This window comes from Salvia splendens, chromosome 8, assembly GCF_004379255.2.
Source record: "Salvia splendens isolate huo1 chromosome 8, SspV2, whole genome shotgun sequence".
NCBI classification, from domain to species: domain Eukaryota; kingdom Viridiplantae; phylum Streptophyta; class Magnoliopsida; order Lamiales; family Lamiaceae; genus Salvia; species Salvia splendens.
Window position 1 is genome coordinate 30,345,493 of NC_056039.1, and position 19,739 is coordinate 30,365,231.

The 19,739-nt window shown below is 38.0% G+C and overlaps 3 protein-coding genes across 5 annotated transcripts; 1 reads left to right on the forward strand and 2 right to left on the reverse strand.

Annotated features, from left to right (window-relative positions):
- Positions 1-2,298: 2,298 nt before the first annotated feature.
- LOC121743033 (VQ motif-containing protein 4-like) lies at positions 2,299-3,285 on the forward strand. Its single transcript, XM_042136212.1, has one exon. It carries the CDS (start codon positions 2,432-2,434, stop codon positions 3,059-3,061), a length of 630 nt encoding a protein of 209 aa, XP_041992146.1. The 5' UTR covers positions 2,299-2,431; the 3' UTR covers positions 3,062-3,285.
- A 7,074-nt stretch (positions 3,286-10,359) lies between these two features.
- Positions 10,360-13,433, reverse strand: LOC121745386 (protein ORANGE-LIKE, chloroplastic-like). 3 transcript variants are annotated; one of them, XM_042139265.1, is made up of 8 exons: positions 13,106-13,433; positions 12,780-12,894; positions 12,591-12,698; positions 12,176-12,262; positions 11,963-12,039; positions 11,720-11,847; positions 11,178-11,311; positions 10,360-10,666 (listed from the first exon to the last, which is right to left on the reverse strand). In XM_042139265.1, exons 1-8 carry the CDS (start codon positions 13,285-13,287, stop codon positions 10,589-10,591), a joined length of 909 nt encoding a protein of 302 aa, XP_041995199.1. In that variant the 5' UTR covers positions 13,288-13,433; the 3' UTR covers positions 10,360-10,588. The 3 variants fall into 3 exon arrangements, with proteins under 3 accessions (XP_041995199.1, XP_041995198.1, XP_041995197.1); XM_042139264.1 differs by having other exon boundaries at positions 12,780-12,897; XM_042139263.1 differs by having other exon boundaries at positions 12,780-12,903.
- A 424-nt stretch (positions 13,434-13,857) lies between these two features.
- On the reverse strand, positions 13,858-19,505 carry LOC121745218 (signal recognition particle 54 kDa protein, chloroplastic-like). The gene is made up of 15 exons (XM_042139028.1): positions 19,334-19,505; positions 19,126-19,261; positions 18,580-18,647; positions 18,400-18,501; positions 17,959-18,111; positions 17,763-17,840; positions 16,697-16,822; positions 16,505-16,607; positions 16,017-16,117; positions 15,546-15,683; positions 15,310-15,453; positions 15,094-15,169; positions 14,695-14,780; positions 14,475-14,600; positions 13,858-14,364 (listed from the first exon to the last, which is right to left on the reverse strand). Exons 1-15 carry the CDS (start codon positions 19,463-19,465, stop codon positions 14,260-14,262), a joined length of 1,674 nt encoding a protein of 557 aa, XP_041994962.1. The 5' UTR covers positions 19,466-19,505; the 3' UTR covers positions 13,858-14,259.
- Positions 19,506-19,739: the final 234 nt, after the last annotated feature.

The window sequence follows — 19,739 nt, forward strand, 5'->3', positions numbered from 1 at the left end:
TGTAAACCGCCGGAAAACCGGCGGTTCCGAACCGGAACCGGAACCGGAACAGTGAAATAGACTCACGGTCCGGTTCCGGTTCCGACTTCGACCAAACCGGAACCGCCGGTTTTCGAACCGTGGGCAACACTAGGCGAGAGGAAGGGGAAGAAGAGTAATTTTTTTTGTATTTTTTTATGTTCTAATTTAACATTTTAGTTTATAATTTATTATTTTTGAATTAAAAATAAATTTCTCGTGTTATAATTGTTCAACGTTTTTTTACGCGTAAAATAGATGGTAAATTGTTAATAGTGCATTTTAATAGTTGTGGCCCGAGATGAGACCTGCAGAGTTAGAACAGTTGTGGCTTGAGGCTCAAATTTAAAAAAATGATGACATGAAAGGAAGTTGGGGCTTGAATTGAGGACGAGGCTATCTTAGGAACACCTATAGGAAAATTGGTGACCCGTGACCGGTCCATGGAAGTTTACACTCGAAGTAGATATTTGTAAAGACATTTTTTTCACTTTAGAAAAACTAAATTTTAAATTTGAAAATTTTCACAAAAGTTTCTGATTTTTGAAATAAAGTACTACCACTTTAGAAAAACTAAATTTTAAATATGAAAATTTTCACAAAAGTTTCTGATTTTCGAAATAAAGTACTACTCCTTTATAAGTTGTTTTCGACAAGATGAAAGGGATTCTTTTTTCTTGCTTTTCTTCTTTGTTATCTGGAACAATGCTTCTTTTTTTTTCTTCTGGAAAAGATATTTTTAATATTGATATACATGCATTTCATTATATACACCTGTATATCATGTGTAATGACAGTATATTTATGCACATCACAAGTGGAGTATAAAATTGACTAAAGATTATTCAGAGATACAATTGTACTGAAACTACTCGAGATAAATTTTTATCACAAGGAGAATGTCAAATCTCAAAAAAGTCTTATGCGACATTATTCCAATATTAAATACGAGGTCATCCAAATACAATTCATGAAAGTCAATTATAAATCTTATTCCCGAAACAGTAAACTCATGTAGTAATATATGCTATACTGTATTACTGGAAGATAATTTAATTTTATAATTATTAATATCCCTGAAAAGAATTGGACCCAGTATCATAGATAACCACATATAACCAGTAGACACATAGTTGAGAGTTGGATTATTTAAAATTATTAGTATATGTGAGTGACTGAGTGGTAAAGTAGGTCTTACTATTAAAATTATGACTGAGTAATAGAGAAGATAAATTGTTGAAGAGGTAGAAGTGAAAGGGACAGCAATTAATTAGTGCAGCATTGTATACAAAGTCTTAAACAGTAGTAATCTCGACGGTCTGCATTGAAAGCGCCATTTAGAGTCAATGACAAATTTTTGAAACTTGTTTTGACATTTTCCTCCGCTTCCTCTTTTTTAATTATTGTTTTTAATGTCCTACTATTATTTCCCCACTACCATCAATCTGAAATTCCATTTACCGCAAATAATACTCTGGTTCCAGTTGGATTTCTATCTTTTTTTATTTATCAATTTAATCATATGCTTAAAGTTTTAAACATTTTATCAATAAATCTAAGAAAGTTCAATTTTCGATATTAAAACATCTACGCTTTTGAAAATAGTACTATGTCAAAATTAACAATATCCAACTATCCTAAACGTTGTAACTTATTTCCCTTCTCCAATTTGTTCGTGAAGTAACATTTCCCCCTTCAATTACTTTTATAAAAATATTGTTTGTGAATTGTGCCCGTATGATTTTGTGCCCACCATTTAGTAGTCCTAACTGAATTTAGGATAGATTACTGTAAAGGATCGATCATTGTCAAATTGTAGTTAATTCCGCAACCGTAAAAATTATTATAAAAACCACGAAATTTTAATTTATTCTCAAATATTTCAACACGAAAAAAGTTGTTCGCTTACATATAATTAATTATTGATATTTTTCAATCAAATAACATCGTTTTCTTTATGAATAGACGACATCGTTTAACTCAGCAGCAAAGATTTTCACAGATAATTTATGGACTTTCATATAATATACAATTCCACCAAACATTTTCGCAGTGAAATAATTGAAAATCAATCCAAAATATATATTTCTCCTAAACTAATTTTTAAAATTATGGAACATACCGAATTTAACCATGAATTTTTTATCCACTTTTCAAAAATAGAAAAATACAAATCTTAAAGTTGACGCTGTAAGTACGGTTAGGGTTTGTTTGAAACGAGCGCAAAAAGGTTTCTTACCAACCAGAAAAAGTTACAGTCCAGTGATGCAATAACACACAACCTAATCTTCAATGAAATCCTTCTCTCTCCCACTCTCTCTGTTAAATATCTTCTCACCCATAACAGAGTAACAGCAACCTCTCTCTCCGTAACCTAGGAAAATACAAATACAAACCCACTAGCTTAGCTAAAATGGACAAGTCTTCTTCCCTAATTCAAGAATCCCAAATCCCCTCCCCCAAAATCCACAGCCCCACCGCCAATCCCCTCCGCCACCGCCCCTCGCCGCCCTCCTCCTCCATCCCCATCACAAGATCCGACCCCAACAACCCCTACCCGACCACCTTCGTCCAGGCCGACACCTCCTCCTTCAAGCAGGTCGTCCAAATGCTCACGGGGTCCACCGAGCCAACCCGCGAGCCCGTCCGCAGCCCGATTCCCCCGATGAAGACCGGCCCGAGAAAGGACAAATCCTCCTCCAAGCTCTACGAGCGCAGGAACAGCCTCAAGAACTTCAAGATCAGCCCGCTCGCCCCGGGCTTCCTAGCGGGCTACTCGGGCTCGCCCCGACCCGGCACGCCCGAGTCCCTCTCCCCGAGCATCCTCGATTTCCCCTCGCTCGCGCTCAGCCCCGTCACGCCTCTCATACCCGACCCGTTCAACCGCGGGGCGAGCAACTTGAACACCGTGGCCGAGGACAAGGCGATTAAAGAAAAAGGGTTTTATCTCCACCCCTCGCCCGCCAACACCCCCAGGGATTCAGAGCCCCGCCTTTTGCCATTGTTTCCGGTCACTTCACCTAGACTTGCCGATTCTTCTTGAGTGAGTTCTTGTTTTTTTTCAATCAATTTTCATTAAATTGGTAGTTGTGTTTTGATATGTCGCGTACCATTCATTCTCATGTTGTATAATCAGTCACAAAGATTTGATTTTGGGATGAATCCATGGAAAAATTTGGAGGAAGAGTAAATTAAATTAAGCAACTCCATTGAGTCTCATGTATGATGTGTAATTAATTAATTAATGGATTTTTCTCTCTTTCTATCTTTCTATTTTTTTTCCTAATTAATTGCTTACCCGCCTTTTTCAAACTTCTTTTATTCTCTCGAGATATTAATTACGCTTATTTTTCTACGCATGTTCAAGAAAGTCGTCGAGGCGACTGACATTGTTGCTGATACGAAACTTTATTAGGGAATAGAAAATTAAAAAAAAAATAGGGCACATGATTAGAGGAAAAAGAAAGGGTATTTGTTGAGTGGGGTTTAACCAAAATGGATTAGCTGTCAGCGAAAGAGTGAAAGGAGGGGGAAAGGAATCTTGACTCATTTGTTGCATCTCCTATGTGGGGTGGGACGAAGATGCCCATTTTGACATCGAGGTTTTACTATGAGCTTATCATCAAAATGTTACTACTCCTTTGTCCTCTATCTCTCTATAATTAATGAGACAATGATGCCAAGCTTCTTGACTTATACTCATTTTTGGCCTACATTTTAAAGTAGAAAATAAATTGGACAAATTAAAGTAAGTTGACGATGATATCAACATAAAACGGTCTTTTGTTGAGGCATTCAATTTGAATTAATTACTTCCGGCTTGGCCATCCAATTGAATTCTTTCAGGGTTTCTTGGCCGTTGATGGAGAAATGCATGACTTTGGTTAAGGCTTTTACATGTTGGAATTAATGGTGGTTTTTTTAGTAAAACATGCAAATTAAAGGGGTGATGGATGGTCCCAAAAATGTAGTTGATCGTTTAAATTGGGTAGGATACTTCAATACAACTTTTGAAAAAAAATGGAGTGGGGGAGAAGATGATGATGTTTCTTTATTTTTGTGTGCCCGAAACGCACTCAAGGATCTTTTTTGACTCTAAGGTGATTGAATAGTGGGAGGGAGAAAAGTGTGACTTGTTGTGATGATTCAAGCCAAGAAAGAGATCATCAAATAATTAAAAGGGACAGCCAGTTTGAAAGTAGGAAGAAAAGCAAGAAAACAAGGCGGTCTTTCTGTGTTTTTTATTTCCTTGGTTTGTTGTGCTTGTGGGTCCACTTTTCTTTCTTGCTTCTTCAACGATATTACTGATTCAATGTGAGTGGATCTAAGAGCATTCGCAACGCGTCTCCTTACCATGACTATCTCGTCTCAGCGAGATGAGACGGCATCGAGACCGCGTTGCAGCACCGCGTCTCGTCCCGGTCTTGGCGAGCGTCTCGTCCCAGCGAGACGGATGGCGCGCGCTGGCGCTAGGCGTGACGCCCACTCGACGGCCCGCGAGTGGGCGTCGTCACTACTGATGCAATAAATCATTTTTAAACTGCCGACGCAATAAATTATTTTTTAAAAAAAATTGATTTAATAAAAAATAATAAATAATAAATAACAGTCATTTTTAAATTTTTTATTTTTTAATTTTTTTACTCTATAAATACTCAGTTTTCATCCTCATTATACACACAAACACACGTCTATTTTTCTCAAATCATCTTCATTTCCTCTCAAATTTTCATCTTACCTCTCCATATTTCATCTAAAAAATGTCCGGCGACGGAAACGAGGGAGGCTTCCGGCGGATATGACTTGAACGAGTTTTGCGATTGGGGGGGCATGTACAATGTCTTGGGTGGTTCCGGTTCGTCGACGTCGGGCACCCAAGGCTCGTCGACGCCGACGGCGTACTAACCACCCTATTTTGATGTAGATGCATACTCTCGTCCCTCCGCCCCAAGGTATTCGCAGAGTTTATCCCAAATTAGGGAGGATTATCCGGATGAACCCAATCTGGAAGGAGGACGAGGCTGTGGAAGCTCCAGGGGTCGCGCATTCGACGCCGTGGAGGAAGAGGAGGAGGCGGCCGAGGAGGAGGATATAGGCCGTCATCCATACAGCCGGGCGGACACGATGACTCTGTTCAAAGCTTGAGTCAGCGTCTCGTACGATCCCATCGTCGGGAATCAACAAACCCGCAAGTGTTTTTGGGAAAAGGTCACCGCCGCCTACAACGAGAACAAGCCGGCTCGGTCCCACCGCCGCACCCTGAAGATGCTCTGCAGTCATTTTGACCGCGTCGACAGAGATGTCAAAAATTTTGCGGCATCTACAAGAATGAAGCAGCTCAATACCAAAGCGGAGCTAGTGGAGCCGACATTATGAGAGCGGCTTTGCGAGTCTTTTCTAACGACAACGATAAAGAATTCAAACATGTCGATGTTAGGGAGGCCGTCAAAGACGTTGAAAGGTGGGCCGGCGGTGTCCAGTCCAGCCAGGGCTCGAGCTCGAAGCGCACAAACACATGGCGGGTGACCAATACTCGTCTAATGAGGGCGGGTCAGGCAGCACCTCACAAGAGGTTGCCTCACAAGAGGTTGAGGGCACGACCACCGATGCAGGGGCTCCTCCCGTGGGCGCCGTCGGCCGCAAGGGACCAAGGCGGCGAAGGCGGCTAGAGGGAGGAGGGGCCGAGGTGAATCAAGCCAGGCGGGCTCGGGCTCGGTCTCGGGCTCGAACACCCTATTGTCCATGTACTTGACCGTCATGATGGCGGACACTTCCTGCATGACGCCTCCACAATATCAAGCCCATCTTGTCGGAATTGAGTATATGGCAAGACAAATTGGTATTCCGCCTCCAGGTAGCTTGAGTGCACCGCCACCGCCTTCGGGGGATGATTCGCCGGCGGAGTAATTTTTTTAATTTCTATAAAATTGTATTTTAAATTATGTCTTTTTTTATTTATGTTGCCACGAATTTAATTATATATTTTTTTAGGATTTTAAGTTGTAATTTTATTTTATTTAATGAAGTGTGTTTTTATTAATTGAATTTGTTGGAAATTAAAAAAAATGAAATTGAATAAATAGTTAAGGGATGAGATGATTAAGAGACGGATAAAAGATGGAGGGTTGTAGGTGATGTTTCTTAGTTAAAAGATGAAGTGAAAAGTACAGTGGGGCCCATGAATAGTTAAGAGATGAGACGAATAAGAGACAGAGTTGCGGATGACCTAATTCTCCTAACGATATTACTAATCCAAATAGTAGTAGTAGTAATAATTTTCTACTATTGATCGAGTTTGGAAAGTCATTTCCTATGAGATTGGTTGAAAATTTCTAACATGAATAGTTAACTTTCTAGTCTATATGTATAATATGTACTCCCTCCGTCTCACCTTAAGTGGATTGATTTCTTTTCGGCCGTTATTTTGCAAATATGATAATAAATAGTTAAAGTAGAGAGAAAGTAAAGTAAGAGAGAGAATAATATAGAAGAGAGTCGTATCTACATTATTCTATTACTTATTTTACTTTCTCTCCACTTTAACTATTTATTATCATTTTCCCCAAACACATGCTGAAATACAGTCAATCACTTGAGATGGAACGAAGGGATTATATATATACGCATTAATTTTTATTAATATAACGAAATAATAAATAAACAAATTGGAAAGTTTAAGTTCAATATAAGAGTTATTCTTAATTCCAAATATGTTTTGAAATTTATCAAAATATTTTTATATTTTTCATTTTAGTTTTACAAATTTTAAATAATAATCACATATCTTTTAAAAATAATAATTTTTGAAACGATATGAATTTTAATGTACGATTGTTAAGTAAGAGAGAGATTGAAAATAAATGATTGAAGTAGTTAGTGGAGAAATGGTGTCTTACCTTATTAGGAAAAAAACAGTTTTCTTAAATAGAAAATGCATAATTTTAATGGATAATAACAATTTTTAAAGAACGGAAAGAGTATTTTTAACATGTCAATATTCATTATAATTCATATATATTAAATCATTTGATTACTCAATATATCTAACATTTTTTTGATCTAATGTCCTATTTTTAATTTTTATAATAGTAATACTTAAATGTGTTTAAGTTTATGTTTGTTATATGATTAGTGTATTTAATTTTTGTTATATATTATATTCCACGTCTCATTAAATATGCAACATTTAGGAATTGACACGATATTTTATGTAGTATTGTTTTGTGTGTTAATGAAGAGAGAGTAAAGTAAGAGAGATAAAAAAATAGAGATAGAGTTGTTTCTATTTTAGGAAATATTTCATTTTTAATGGGACAATCTAAATGAAAATGTTTCATATTTAATAGGACAGAGAGAGTACTATATTCATATTGGACTAGCCTAAAATTCATAAGTTGAAAGTTAGGATTGTAAATATAATAAAATTTCAACCTAATTGGTCTACACCTAATTAATTTACTAATTGGTTTAAACTTAATTAATTTACAATCTGAATAGCACTGACCCAAAATCTGATAAGATGTCTTGATTGATATGCCTAGATGGAGTAAAGTTTTATTAATACGACGGGATAAAAACCAATTTACTTGATAAATTCTTCCTTACTAATTACTACTGCTAATTTGGAATTTTGAATCACTCATTGAAGTTAAAACGCAATATCAATAGCCATATTCTTTTAAAAAAAATTAATACTCCTATTACTAAATATCAAAAGAAAAATATTCCTATGCGATAGTTCGCGGACAACATTTGAGAAGCAAACTACTAAAGTGAAAGTAACAATATATACATTATCTGAATTAGAAGTTTTTAGGGTCCGTTGCAATATGACTAAGATTATTGATTGGCAAGAGGCATGTCATTTATTTTAGGGCATCCACAATGAGACCGGGTCCCAAGTCCCTTCTGTGTCATCATTTTTCTTATTTTTTTTTACGTTGGGCCACAACTCCATAACTCTTTCAGGTCCCAATTCAGGACACAAACATTAAATTACACTATTCACAGCTGCTAACTATTTAGTGTAAAATTAAATACGTATAGCAATTATAACACAGAAAAATAGTTGTGCAAATATATATATCAATTTTTGAAAAATTGAATTTGTAATGTGAGCGTTTTTGCATCCAATTGAAAGGAAATTTTGTGAATATAGGTCGAACATGACACGACCCCAAAACTCATCTCAATATTTCTTATAACCTCGCTTGCACTGCTGGGTTGGGGATGGGGCAGAAGCACGGACACTGAGGGGTCGACGGCTGATAGAAGATATTTTCCGGTGAATCTGGGAGGTCGACGATGGGGTTATACGGATTTAGAGCATCCACAACGGTGGTGGCCCAACCCGCGTCCGTCCGCGCCGCTGGCACGGACGTGTCTCACCGCCGCTGCGCTCGCGCCGTGCCAGCGAGCAGGACACGTGGCGCGCTATGCCATTGCCTTTAATTTTTTTAATTAAAAATCGATTTTTAATTAAACAAATCAATTAAAAATAAAATAAAAAATTTCACTTTCCAAAAAAAATATATCCGTTTATTACCGTTTTTTACCACTTTTAATTTTTTTTTTATTTTTTTCCCCCAAAAATATACACTTTCATCTATAAATACCCCCACTTTCACACCCAAAAATTCACATCAAACTACACAATTCTCATCTTTATTCTCCCATATCCATTCTCATATTCATTCTCCCATATCCATTTTCATCTTCATTCTCTCATATCCTACAACATAACAATGTCCGGCCAAGGCGATGACCACCCGCCCTCTCACAGTTGGAACCCCGAATGGTTCGGTTCACAACCGTTTCCTAGTCCGGAAACGGAATATTCGGCCCCTCCTCAAAACCAAGATTCGGGCGTTCCGGGTGGCTACCGGCCATATCCAATCGACGACCAAGGTGCCTCCGAAGGGCGATAAGGGTGGACACCGAAGCCTAGGCCGACCGCCCCTCCCAAACTCCTCCTCCTCCTACTTGCGGTGTCCGCACACCGTACACTCCGGCGGAGATGGATAAATTGTTCAAGGCGTACTTGGAAATCTCCGAAGATGCGGTGGTTGGCACGAACCAATCCGGCGATCCCTTTTGGTGGCGCGTCTCTCGCCGGTACAATGAAAACCGGCCGCCGGGAACGATCGAGCTCAACGAGAGTATGGTGCGCAACTCCATCGGCCGAGCCAACGAAGAAATTGGCAAGTTCAATGGCTATTTCCTCCAGGAGACGAGGAATGCCGGGAGCGGCCGGAGCGAGGTCGACATCATCACTGCCGCGCTGAGCACCCACCAATCCATGAACGACAAGTCGTTCAAGTACCTCAACGTTTGGCAGGGCACGCAGACGCACCCGAAGTATATGGGAGGCGTAACATCCTCCTCTAGCGGCTCCTCCAAACGGTCAAGGTAAATCCCTATCCGACGCCGGCTCCGAAGAAGTTGCTAGCCAATTCGCCGGAGCTAACTTGGGTAGCCCCGACGCCGGACCAAGTGATTCCCGACGCCGACCGCAAGGAAGGAAGAAGGTGGCGGCCGACCGCCGTCGCGCCGCGACTCCATCTGCCCCCGCTCCCGAACCCGCTCCTTATGCGCCACCTCCACCCCCGAACAACTCGCTGTGGATGCTCTTAGGCCAACTCAGTATGGCTGATAGGTCAACTATGACCCCCACACAACTTCAAACGCACGAGACCATGATATTGAGTCTCCAAAAACAATTGGGGTTAGTGCCGCCGGATGAGTAGTCTTCCCTGGGTAATATTAGCCAATAATTATGTAATTTTTATTTTATTTGTAATTTGTAATATTTATTGTGGTTTTTTAGTGAATTTTAATATTATGGAAATGTTTTTGTTTAATTGAATTTTAAATTAAATTGTGCTTGTCCTTGCGGAAGAGCACAGCTGTAGGTGTTGTGCTCTTGTCAGAGAGCAAGCATGAATAGTGGCGCCGGGCCTACAACCGTACTCGCTGGCAAGAGCACGGTCGTGGATGCTCTTAAAATCTTTAATGATTGGGATAAGCTTTTAAGTCTGTACAAAGATTAGTTTTCGAGGTCACCTACTAAATGCAAGTGTACATCATTGAAGTAGAGAAATTCAAATTGAAGAAGACAAATCAAATCAAAATTGACTTTGCTTTTAAAGTTTGAGTTCATTACTTAAATTTCTGAAATAAAAATATTTGACAGCAGTGGGACTTGAATCCGAAAGCCTAAATCTGGCGCCTTAGACCACTCGGCCAAACTGTCCTTGTTTATTTCAGAGCATAATCTTGCATTTAATTTACTTTTATTTTGTCAAATACTACGTGTTAAAATTGATGTAAACACACTACCCGTTGCGGTACAAACGTTGTAACATTTGTTAATTATAATTGTCAATCGTTTGAGGACGTCCACACTCCTTACAACTCTTGTCATAACAAACATAGTATACATCGTTCGATAATACAACATCACATTGTTGAAATATGATGATTGGGGTTAGCTGAGCTCGATATTATTTCAAACAAGACAGTTGGGGGGAATTGATCCAATCAATCTAAGCGGCCAAGGCGCCCTTTCCCTCTAGTCGAATGGTTCAATGCGAGGGTCATGCTCACTAGCCATTATCATCCCGGTGCAAAGGCAGGTGGGGCACATTACCTATAATCAAACCAAAAACTAATTAGTAGAAAAAAACTCAGCAAACTCACATCAATGATCAAAGTAGCTAGGAAACTACATAAGTTCAATCTATCCAAGAATTCTTATTCTTTCACAAAGGTATACAACAATACAAAAGTGAATAAAAACGCAAACCACGCAATTTCCACATGTGTTTCAATGTTAAAAAGGCTACATCATATTAAAACCATCAAGTTTCTTCCTGAGATTTGTTTGCATCGAGGAGGTAACATTAGATATGGCATAGAAGGTCATTTCCATAGCATCAAAAGCTCAATCATTAAATACAAGCGAATTAGTACTAGCCGTGGATAAGGAAATAATGTAAATCTTTTCCAGCTTATGGCAAAAAGAAAGCGAAAGAGTCGCATATATCCATCTAAAAAGAGTTCTTTTGCTTGATTTTATTCTTTGTTCTTTTTTCCGAACTGTATGGATCATAAACCAGCCGGAGAGGTGAAGCATATGATAGAATCACATAATTAAATACCTTTCCAGAACCAGAGCAATTCTGACACCTTCTAGTAGTTGGTGCATTCAACGGACGATCAGTAGCGCTTGTCACAATTGGTTCAATGGACACACACAGACCGCTTGCTGAACAGCGGGCACATGACAAGTATCCTATCCAAAAATATAAGAAAGGATTAACCATTATCTATGAAATAAGTCAAGAAAAGGCTTGGACCACAACACTTCAAGTATGCAAAAGATTACGAAGTAATGATGCAGTTTGAGTCTACAGATTTCTCAAAGTAGAAAATATTCGTTAGACTGTAAATAGTTATCTTTGAATTTGGCCAACTGGAGAGAAAAGATCGAAGGCCCAACTAGCATAGAGATAAACTGTTTCAACATTTCTTTACTCATTTCAAATGCAGCAAGAGAAAGTCTTAAGATACCAAGTATTAGTGCACAAAGTTACATGATTTTGCTATGTTGGAACGTTTAGCATTAAGTATGGCACTAACAAGAAAGTCGTGATTTAAGCGTTCCTAGTTTTGGGGTTGATAATTTAATGTAAATAATTACCAGTTCCATGACAATATTTGCATCTTTTCTTCTCTTGCTGCTCAACATTGTTAATCTCTAGTAGCATCAATGCTGAAATAACCCCCACCGCCCCACCTGAGAACGAGGCTACAATAGGATCTACCTGACTGGAACAATAAGAGCAATTGTTACACAATTCCATTCAAAATCAGATTTAGCTCAAGAGTAACAATACTGTGATAACAAGAACAGTTTTGGTTTAAAATTTAAGCATTCGTGTACCTTAGTTGCATAGGCAAATGCATTTTGCTTATAAAGTCTTCATACGAAGTTCCTCCTATACCCAATTTTAGCTCAAGCTACAACGTAAAAAGATCTCATATTTTCAATTCATCCCTCTGAACAATACATAGAATCCCCATCATTTCTTGCATCAATCACAAGAAACAGAACAGGCAGAAACATTTACGGAACGCTGCTAACTTAGAAACTTACAGTTGGTGCAATGAGACCCCCAAATACAATAATTCCAGATATGAACGAAAAGCTTGTCAAATACAGCTGCTTCAGTGTCTTTGGGGTCTATTTCAAGAGAACGGATAACTGTGTTAGGTACTACTGCACAAGAATTCAAAAATACGACGTCACGCAACTGGATTGGTAAGATGTTTTCCTTTCGACCAATAGGTTGGGGATTCAAGTCACCTCAATAAAAGTATAGGATATTTAGAAAATATGGTAACATCAAGAAAAAGATAACGTAGAACGAAAATAACAATTGAACCGGGAAAAATATGAGTATGTTATAAATGGCTTGTGCCATCGCGAAAGGAAATCTCACAGGAAACAAGTAAATAAATAATGAAGATGAGCTGAAGTTCAATAGTAATGCAATCATCAGGAAAGTTACTAGATGAGGAAGAAAGGGAATTGATGATGGTATATCCGGCATCTCATTTTCATCATCAGGCTCCCATTCCATGCTTTTAATGCGTTGTTGGACTCTCAGCCTCCTCAACTGGAGTGAAAGAAACATATAAATATTAGAAAAGGGGAGAAAAGCAACAAGAAATAGATTGATTAGGGGGAGCTTACATACTTCTTCCATAAGAAGAAAAATTTTATTGCGTCGGCTTTTAATGTTATCTTGGATCTCCTGCAGCTGCATCTGAACAAAATCCTGGACAGTCTCTGGCCCTTCTATAATGCAGAAACTGCTGCAGCTAAAAAAAAATAATCTTAGTCATACGACACAACAGCCGATTACAAAGAGGATTTTGACAAGAATTATCCACTACTACAGAAACTATTAATATCCTCAAAGCAATTCAGAAATGAAATTCCGCAGAACCAATTCTCAACCCAATTAACCGTTCCTAGTGATGATAATATATAAAATTAAAAGAAGAATTGAGGAGAATTAACCTTGCGGCGCTGTCTCCAGGAGCACTGGAGGCATCATTTGGAGAAGATGAAGATGCAATGAGCTTGGTTCTAGAGCAGGAGGAGAAGAGGCGTTTTGGATATGCGGAGAAGATGAGAGGTTTGCCGGAAAAATTAAGGTTGTAGTTGTAAGCATGGGGCAGGGGAGCATAGAAAGAAGCCATAATGCTTTAGCAGCTCATCCAATTCTTAGATAGAGAAAGAGAGGTCGGCGTGGACAGGGGATGGGCGGGTTTGATGAATTTGTCTGAAACCACTGAAGACGTTCATGGAATTCTTTAAGGAATCTTTTAACTGGAAAAACCACTCGTCACCCCCTACCTTTCCTAAATATTTAAATCTCCACATTTTAAATATTAATAAGTATTTAAATGTCCATACTTTACATATTAACAATTATTTAGTTCCAAGTCTTTGGACTCCAAATAAACAAATCAACAAATTAATAATTCAGATATCGATAAGGTAATTATTCTAAATAGATCTGTTTCTATCCTCTTGTGATTTGATTATATCTTCCATTAGGATGAACAGTTTCAGTTTATATCTCTGTATATAAACATTAGGATTCAACTATTTTTTTATTTGATTTTTGGAAATTTTGCTTCCATAAGTTGTTACTGTTGTTGGAAAACTTTGAGACCTTGATTGTTCTTTTATTTAACATTTAAAGCAACTGTATGCTAACCAGTATATTCCTTACAGCTATCATATGTCAAGAAAATCCAAAATGCTTCAGTAAATTTGGCTCCAACTGACCACATATCCTTGAATAGTTAAGGCAAGACAACGAAATTTACTCATCTTATACAATACACTTACAAATTGGAGAGAAGTATGCATGCATCAGTCACAAATTACTACTACTAGAATATACAGTGAAAAGAGACAATGAGATATGCTACAAGAGGAAGAGTCTAAGCAAAGCATGGTATGTTCTTGCCGGTGGTAGAAATGCTGTTCACGTAGCTGAGAGACAGCAACACTTTGTTAGACACGAACATCCCGCCTACTAGAGATATTCTGCTTATGTTGTTGAATTATGTTTCCTCCAGCAACAACAACTGACAGCCATTTTCTTGTCAATAATAGCAGACTTGTGATGAATTATTGAATTTGAAACAAAGAGTTGCATATTAATTCTTAGCCCCAGAGCCAAGAGCACTAGCTCTTGCAGCTGAGTCTGAAAATTGCTTCCTCAAGTCTGCTCTTTTCTTTCTTCTTGCTGTGCCAGGGGGAGCCTGAAAATTACGAGAAAAAGGACCACACATCACAAGAAATTAGAGAAATTTCGGAAATCAAAATTGATATGGCAAAATGGTCACAAGTAAAGCAAACAAAATATGATCACCTTTTGTTCTGCCCTCATGGCCTGCTCAAGGTTGCTCATTGAAGGAAGCGACCCACCTTCCATAATATTCATCAAGTTCTTCATTCGTACACGCATTTGGAAAATTTGAGCAACAAGTTGACTCACCTATAAATGAATACAGACAGTCACAACAAAGATAGGCATGGGAGAGAGAGTAATATCATTTCTAGCTATCAACTTATCATCCCTCCATATACACCTGCTGCTCTGTTTTTCCAGATTCTTGAGCAACTCGTTTCCTCCTTTCAGGCGATTCTGCCAATAGTTCTGGTTTTTCCCTCTCCTCTGCATTGAGATGAGTAAAATCAGATACAGTCCTCCACCAGCAGAGGCAGCATGCACCAGGAACTCAACAATTCAATCAACACCATTTATTTGTAAAAAAAGGTTGTTCAATGAAATCTAGCTTGATTAATGGGAGCAATAAGAGAATTAGAAAGATGCTTAAGTTCCAATAATCTGGCCACTTAACATTCTTAGAAGACACATAAATCAGCCAAGATGCTCTATTCTTCCTCGTGATTGTGTAAAAGGAGGATGTTGGAAGAAAGAATGTAAACAAAATTAAGTTTTGGTAAAAGGAAGAGAGGTAAATTACCTGGGGTCATTGCTTCTATCATGGACTCCATTAATTGCAAATTCTTTTCTGCATCTCGAATTTGTGCGGGAGTAACCTGTTTGAATACCATTATTTGGAGATTGATTATGATCCTAAAATGCCTCATAGAAACTTATAATATCTCTAAACATCTCTTTGCATTTGATGAACATGGATAAATATTTACTGGACTTTGTCTCACTTGCTTTCTAGTACCTTTCCCATGCCTGGAATCATTCCAATTACACGAGACATTGAGCCCATCCGTGCAACTGTACGAGTTTGCTTCAGGAAGTCATTGAAATCAAATTTTGCACTCATTATCTTCTTCTGCAAGTCTTCTGCCTCTTCTTGTCGCATCTACCCAATTCATCAGAAGCCGAGTAATGGTTTTGCAGTATAAATAAGACATATATATATACATTTCAGATGATGGAGAATATGGTACTTACAACTTCTTGGGCTTTCTCCACAAAAGATAATACATCACCCATTCCTAAGATACGTCCGGCCATGCGATCTGGATAGAAAGGTTCAAGGTCGTCCATACGCTCCCCCCTTCCCACAAGCTTAATTGGCTTCCCTGATACCTGTATCAGGTCCAATTGCCCATTGGTAATTAAACTTTCAAACCAATAAAAAATCTCCAAGTATTCTTGCACCAATGTATACAAAGTACTCAAAATTGAAATCAAGAGCAACATCTCTAGACAACAAGTAGCAGAAATGAGGTTGGTAAAGTTGCATGGATTCAGCAATGGCTGAAAATCTATACATACAAGAACAACTTGCTCATATATGTAATCATAAACAAAAATACTCAAAATCCTCTACTTCTTTAAAACTTCAATTCAAGAGGTTTTAATCCAAGACATGAAAATGCAAAATGGGAAAGGAAGCTACAAGAGATAGAGATGTCTGACCTCTTTTACACTCAAGGCTGCTCCGCCTCTAGAATCCCCATCTAGCTTTGACAAAATGGCACCAGTAATTCCAATTTCAACGTTGAATGTTGTGACCAATGCTAAATAACAGAAAAGGAAACTATAAGTAAAATATATTTATCTTTCTTATAGCAGGAAACGCTGCATTTGATCGCTTAAGTAACTGTCAAACCATGATTCTTAAAAATTATTAGCATGATAAGGAGAACGCACATTCTATGATGGGAGTTCAAGAGGAAAATTCAGATAGATAAGTACACAAAAGGTAGTAGTGATCAAGAAAGATTTATAGCTAAAGAATTTTCTGCAATATTTCTGTCAAGAAGCAAGAATCTCTAACCCTGAAACAGCTCGATTAATATAAATAAGGAGGATTATATACGTTGAAGCACGCTTCCAATGGAAGGGCTGCTTCACTTTTTAACCAAACAATATATCCTGTTAAAGACTATGTGAAACATATATACCAGCAGCTTCTTGCCCAGTCATTGCATCCACAACAAGCAAAACCTCGGTGGGATCTAATACTTTTTTAACATCTTTCAGTTCATCCATCATAGCTTTATCTATCTGACAAGAAAAAGAGTTTTCTTATTGATTTAACAAAGAATAATTTTTCATATGTTTAATTTATCATAGCTAATGAGCGGGAGCCTTACCTGAAGTCTTCCAGCAGTATCCATTATAACTACATCTACATTCTTCTTCCTGGCCTCTGCCAATCCTTGTCTTGCTATTTCGGCAGGTTTAATATCTGTTCCAGCCGCATAAACTGGAACTCCGACCTTTTTAAAGCTTACACGTCAGTATTGAATCAAGTCAGGAGCACAACTATAAAGATAAGAGACACTCATACAAACCAGAAAGACTCTCTCAGATTCATTATTGAATATAGCTAGCCAATATGCTACAGAGTATATGCTACAGAGTATATGTTTCCAGTGATGTTATGACATATTTTTGCATACTTACACGTTCACCCAAGACACTCATACAAACCAGAAAGACTCTCTCAGATTCCAGTGGTAGGCTTGCAATAGAGGCTTTGCGGGAAAAAAGCTACAAATAGTTCATACTATTCTTTGTGGGGAAAAACTTGTCAAAATAAAATACAACAAATATCTTCATGAATCATGCATGCCTAACTTTACTTCGGATAAGCTTGAAGTCCCATATCAAGCAACCATATATAAGGGCAATAATAGTTGCTTTGCAGGTGAACTATATGGGACCACCATTTATTTTTAAGTTTTCAGGTAGGATTGATGTGGTTAATCAGAGTCGCAACTAATGAGATAATTGAATAATACTATAAGTTAACAAGAACCCGGACAGGATAAAAACACCGACATCAATCTTCAATGTTAATTCACTTAATTATTTATCTCATTCATCTAACCGCATTGAGCATATAAATGCCAACTTATGATGTGTAAACTATCATTGATATCTCATTTGGCAGTTTTAGTAAGTTATATATTGTCAAACATCCACATACCAGCTAGCTGCGTATTATTAGGCTATCTGATGCTCAATGATTTGAAAGGCCTTCTCAAGATGCACAAATGCATCCACATTATCACCTTAGCTTAATTTGACCTCATTCTCATTTCAGGATGTACTAATTTTATGTGAAAGGAGATGATGAAATATATTATTGACAAAGAATTTAACACTAACAATGGAATCTTAAACTTGGAAAGAAAGCTACTTCCAGAAAGCTACCTGTTCTCCCAGAATAACCAGCTGGTCGATAGCAGCAGGTCTATATACATCCCCGGCAATTAGCATGCAACTCTTCCCCTGTTGATCATATCATTATAGCTCAAGCAAGGTCAGTTCAAAGCCAAACATAATTTAGACTGTAAAAATTTGGAGGGAGGAGAAGTCTGCAAAAAAAATATGGATTCAAGATGATCACCAGCTTTTTCAGATATAAAGCTAGTTTTGCACTGACAGTTGTCTTTCCAACTCCTTGCAACCCAGCCAACAATATGACAGTTGGCTTGGTTTTTGAAAAGACCAGCTCAGAAACTTCTCCTCCCATTAGTTTTACTAGCTCATCACTAACTATCTGCATCGGTTACACAAATATAATGATCATTTAAGGGTATTGTTCAACATTATGAAATTTTCTCTATAATTTTCTTCAAATAACACATAAATGTCAACATACAAATTCAACCAAAGCAAGGCCTATATGCGTATGAAAGTTCATAAAAGACCTATCATACCTATTTTGACTATAAAACTATGACTTTCCAATAAAAATATAATGTAAATGCACTTGAAAATAAAGAAATTAGAAATGACTAACTCAATGCTATTCAAGACCAACTATGGCAGTAATTAACGCATATACCTTCACTAATTGTTGATCTGGTTTTACTCCTCGAATTAATCCAGTACCAACAGCTCGATCGCTAACTGCCTGCACAAATCTTCTAACAACGGGAAGGCTGACCTGCCAACAATGAATAAAATGTATGTGGCACACAGATTGGAAATCACAATGTAATTATCAAACAAAAAATAAGTTTACGTCTGCTTCCAGAAGAGCTCTTCTAATGTCTCTCATAGGTTCCACAATGTTTTCCTTGGTCAAGACCTCTGTATATCAGAAAAGTCAAAAACAAAATTAGTTAAGTATGGCATCCCTGCATATAGCTTCGTATTTAGAGTTGACAAAACACAAGATCGTCATTAACATAACATTAACAAAAGTGGAGCTTATTTCGGCTTGTGACCTTATGCACTAGTTATAGCAGTTGCCTAGGTGATTAGCAGGATCTAAGAGCAACTCTAGTTGTTGTCACAGACTTGGTACTCGTGACCTAAGGTTTAATACGCGAGATGTGTGTCGATAAAACACACAAATCGTGGCTTGTATACTAATGCATCTCATCAAAACTAGTTAAATAAGACTAAGGAATAGCCTTAGGAAAGGAGTTGAGGCCAATTGCAAAGCTTAGGCGACAAACAAGATATGGATTCCGCCATGTCAATACATGATTAGCAGATGAATACTCCAATTGAATGTGTAAAAATAGCATCATCAAATCAGGAAAGCCAGAAATAAGCGAGAAACCTTCTCCCTTGAGCTTGTTCCAAGCGGATTCTAGGCCGCTGGTGAGCTGCCCAAACATCTCCGCTCTCACGACGCCTCGCATTTCCCTTCTCTGAACGGCGCTGCTCCTAGAGTTTATAACACCCCACACCTCTCTCTACATCATCAAATATAAATAAATTAAGAGTCGACAAACAATAAGTAGAGTCGAGGAAGCAGCAAAACCCACCGCGAAGGAGTTGCCAGCGGAGAATGAGAGCGATTGCGGCGAACAGTAGCTCCTGCGGAGTGGCAATTGCGGGATTTGGAGAGAGGATGTACCCGGGAAATGGCGGGAAGCAACGCCAGAGATCACCTCCATGATTGCAGCAGCTTCCAAGCGAGATTCTGTTATCCGCTATTTTATCTCATCTCATTTTATTTTATAATCTGGTTATACTAATAAAAAAACAATACCTCTAACAAATTAACCTATACTATTGCATTAAAGTTTTTTTTAAAATTTATATACCTCATTTTATTGCTTATTTGCTTGTGTATAATCTAAACTTATAGTCCAACTGTCCAAAATCGAATGAATTAGATCATAGCAAAAATATTTTATCCCCAAATAAAAAAGAGCCTGAAAGTAACAC

What these genes read in the sequence shown, in the direction of transcription:
- LOC121743033 (XM_042136212.1), top strand. Translation starts at nt 2,432, where the DNA reads ATGGACAAGTCTTCTTCCCTAATTCAAGAATCCCAAATCCCCTCCCCC.
- LOC121745386 (XM_042139263.1), bottom strand. Translation starts at nt 13,287, where the DNA reads ATGGCTTCTTTCTATGCTCCCCTGCCCCATGCTTACAACTACAACCTT. An exon ending in CCTGGAGACAGCGCCGCAAG is followed by an intron (nt 12,904 to 13,105) that starts GTTAATTCTCCT and finishes ATTTTTTTTTAG; the next exon opens with CTGCAGCAGTTTCTGCATTA. An exon ending in ATTGCTCTGGTTCTGGAAAG is followed by an intron (nt 10,667 to 11,177) that starts GTATTTAATTAT and finishes GTTTGATTATAG; the next exon opens with GTAATGTGCCCCACCTGCCT.
- LOC121745218 (XM_042139028.1), bottom strand. Translation starts at nt 19,465, where the DNA reads ATGGAGGTGATCTCTGGCGTTGCTTCCCGCCATTTCCCGGGTACATCC. An exon ending in CCGCTGGCAACTCCTTCGCG is followed by an intron (nt 19,262 to 19,333) that starts GTGGGTTTTGCT and finishes TTGATGATGTAG; the next exon opens with AGAGAGGTGTGGGGTGTTAT. An exon ending in CAGCCTTGAGTGTAAAAGAG is followed by an intron (nt 15,684 to 16,016) that starts GTCAGACATCTC and finishes GACCTGATACAG; the next exon opens with GTATCAGGGAAGCCAATTAA.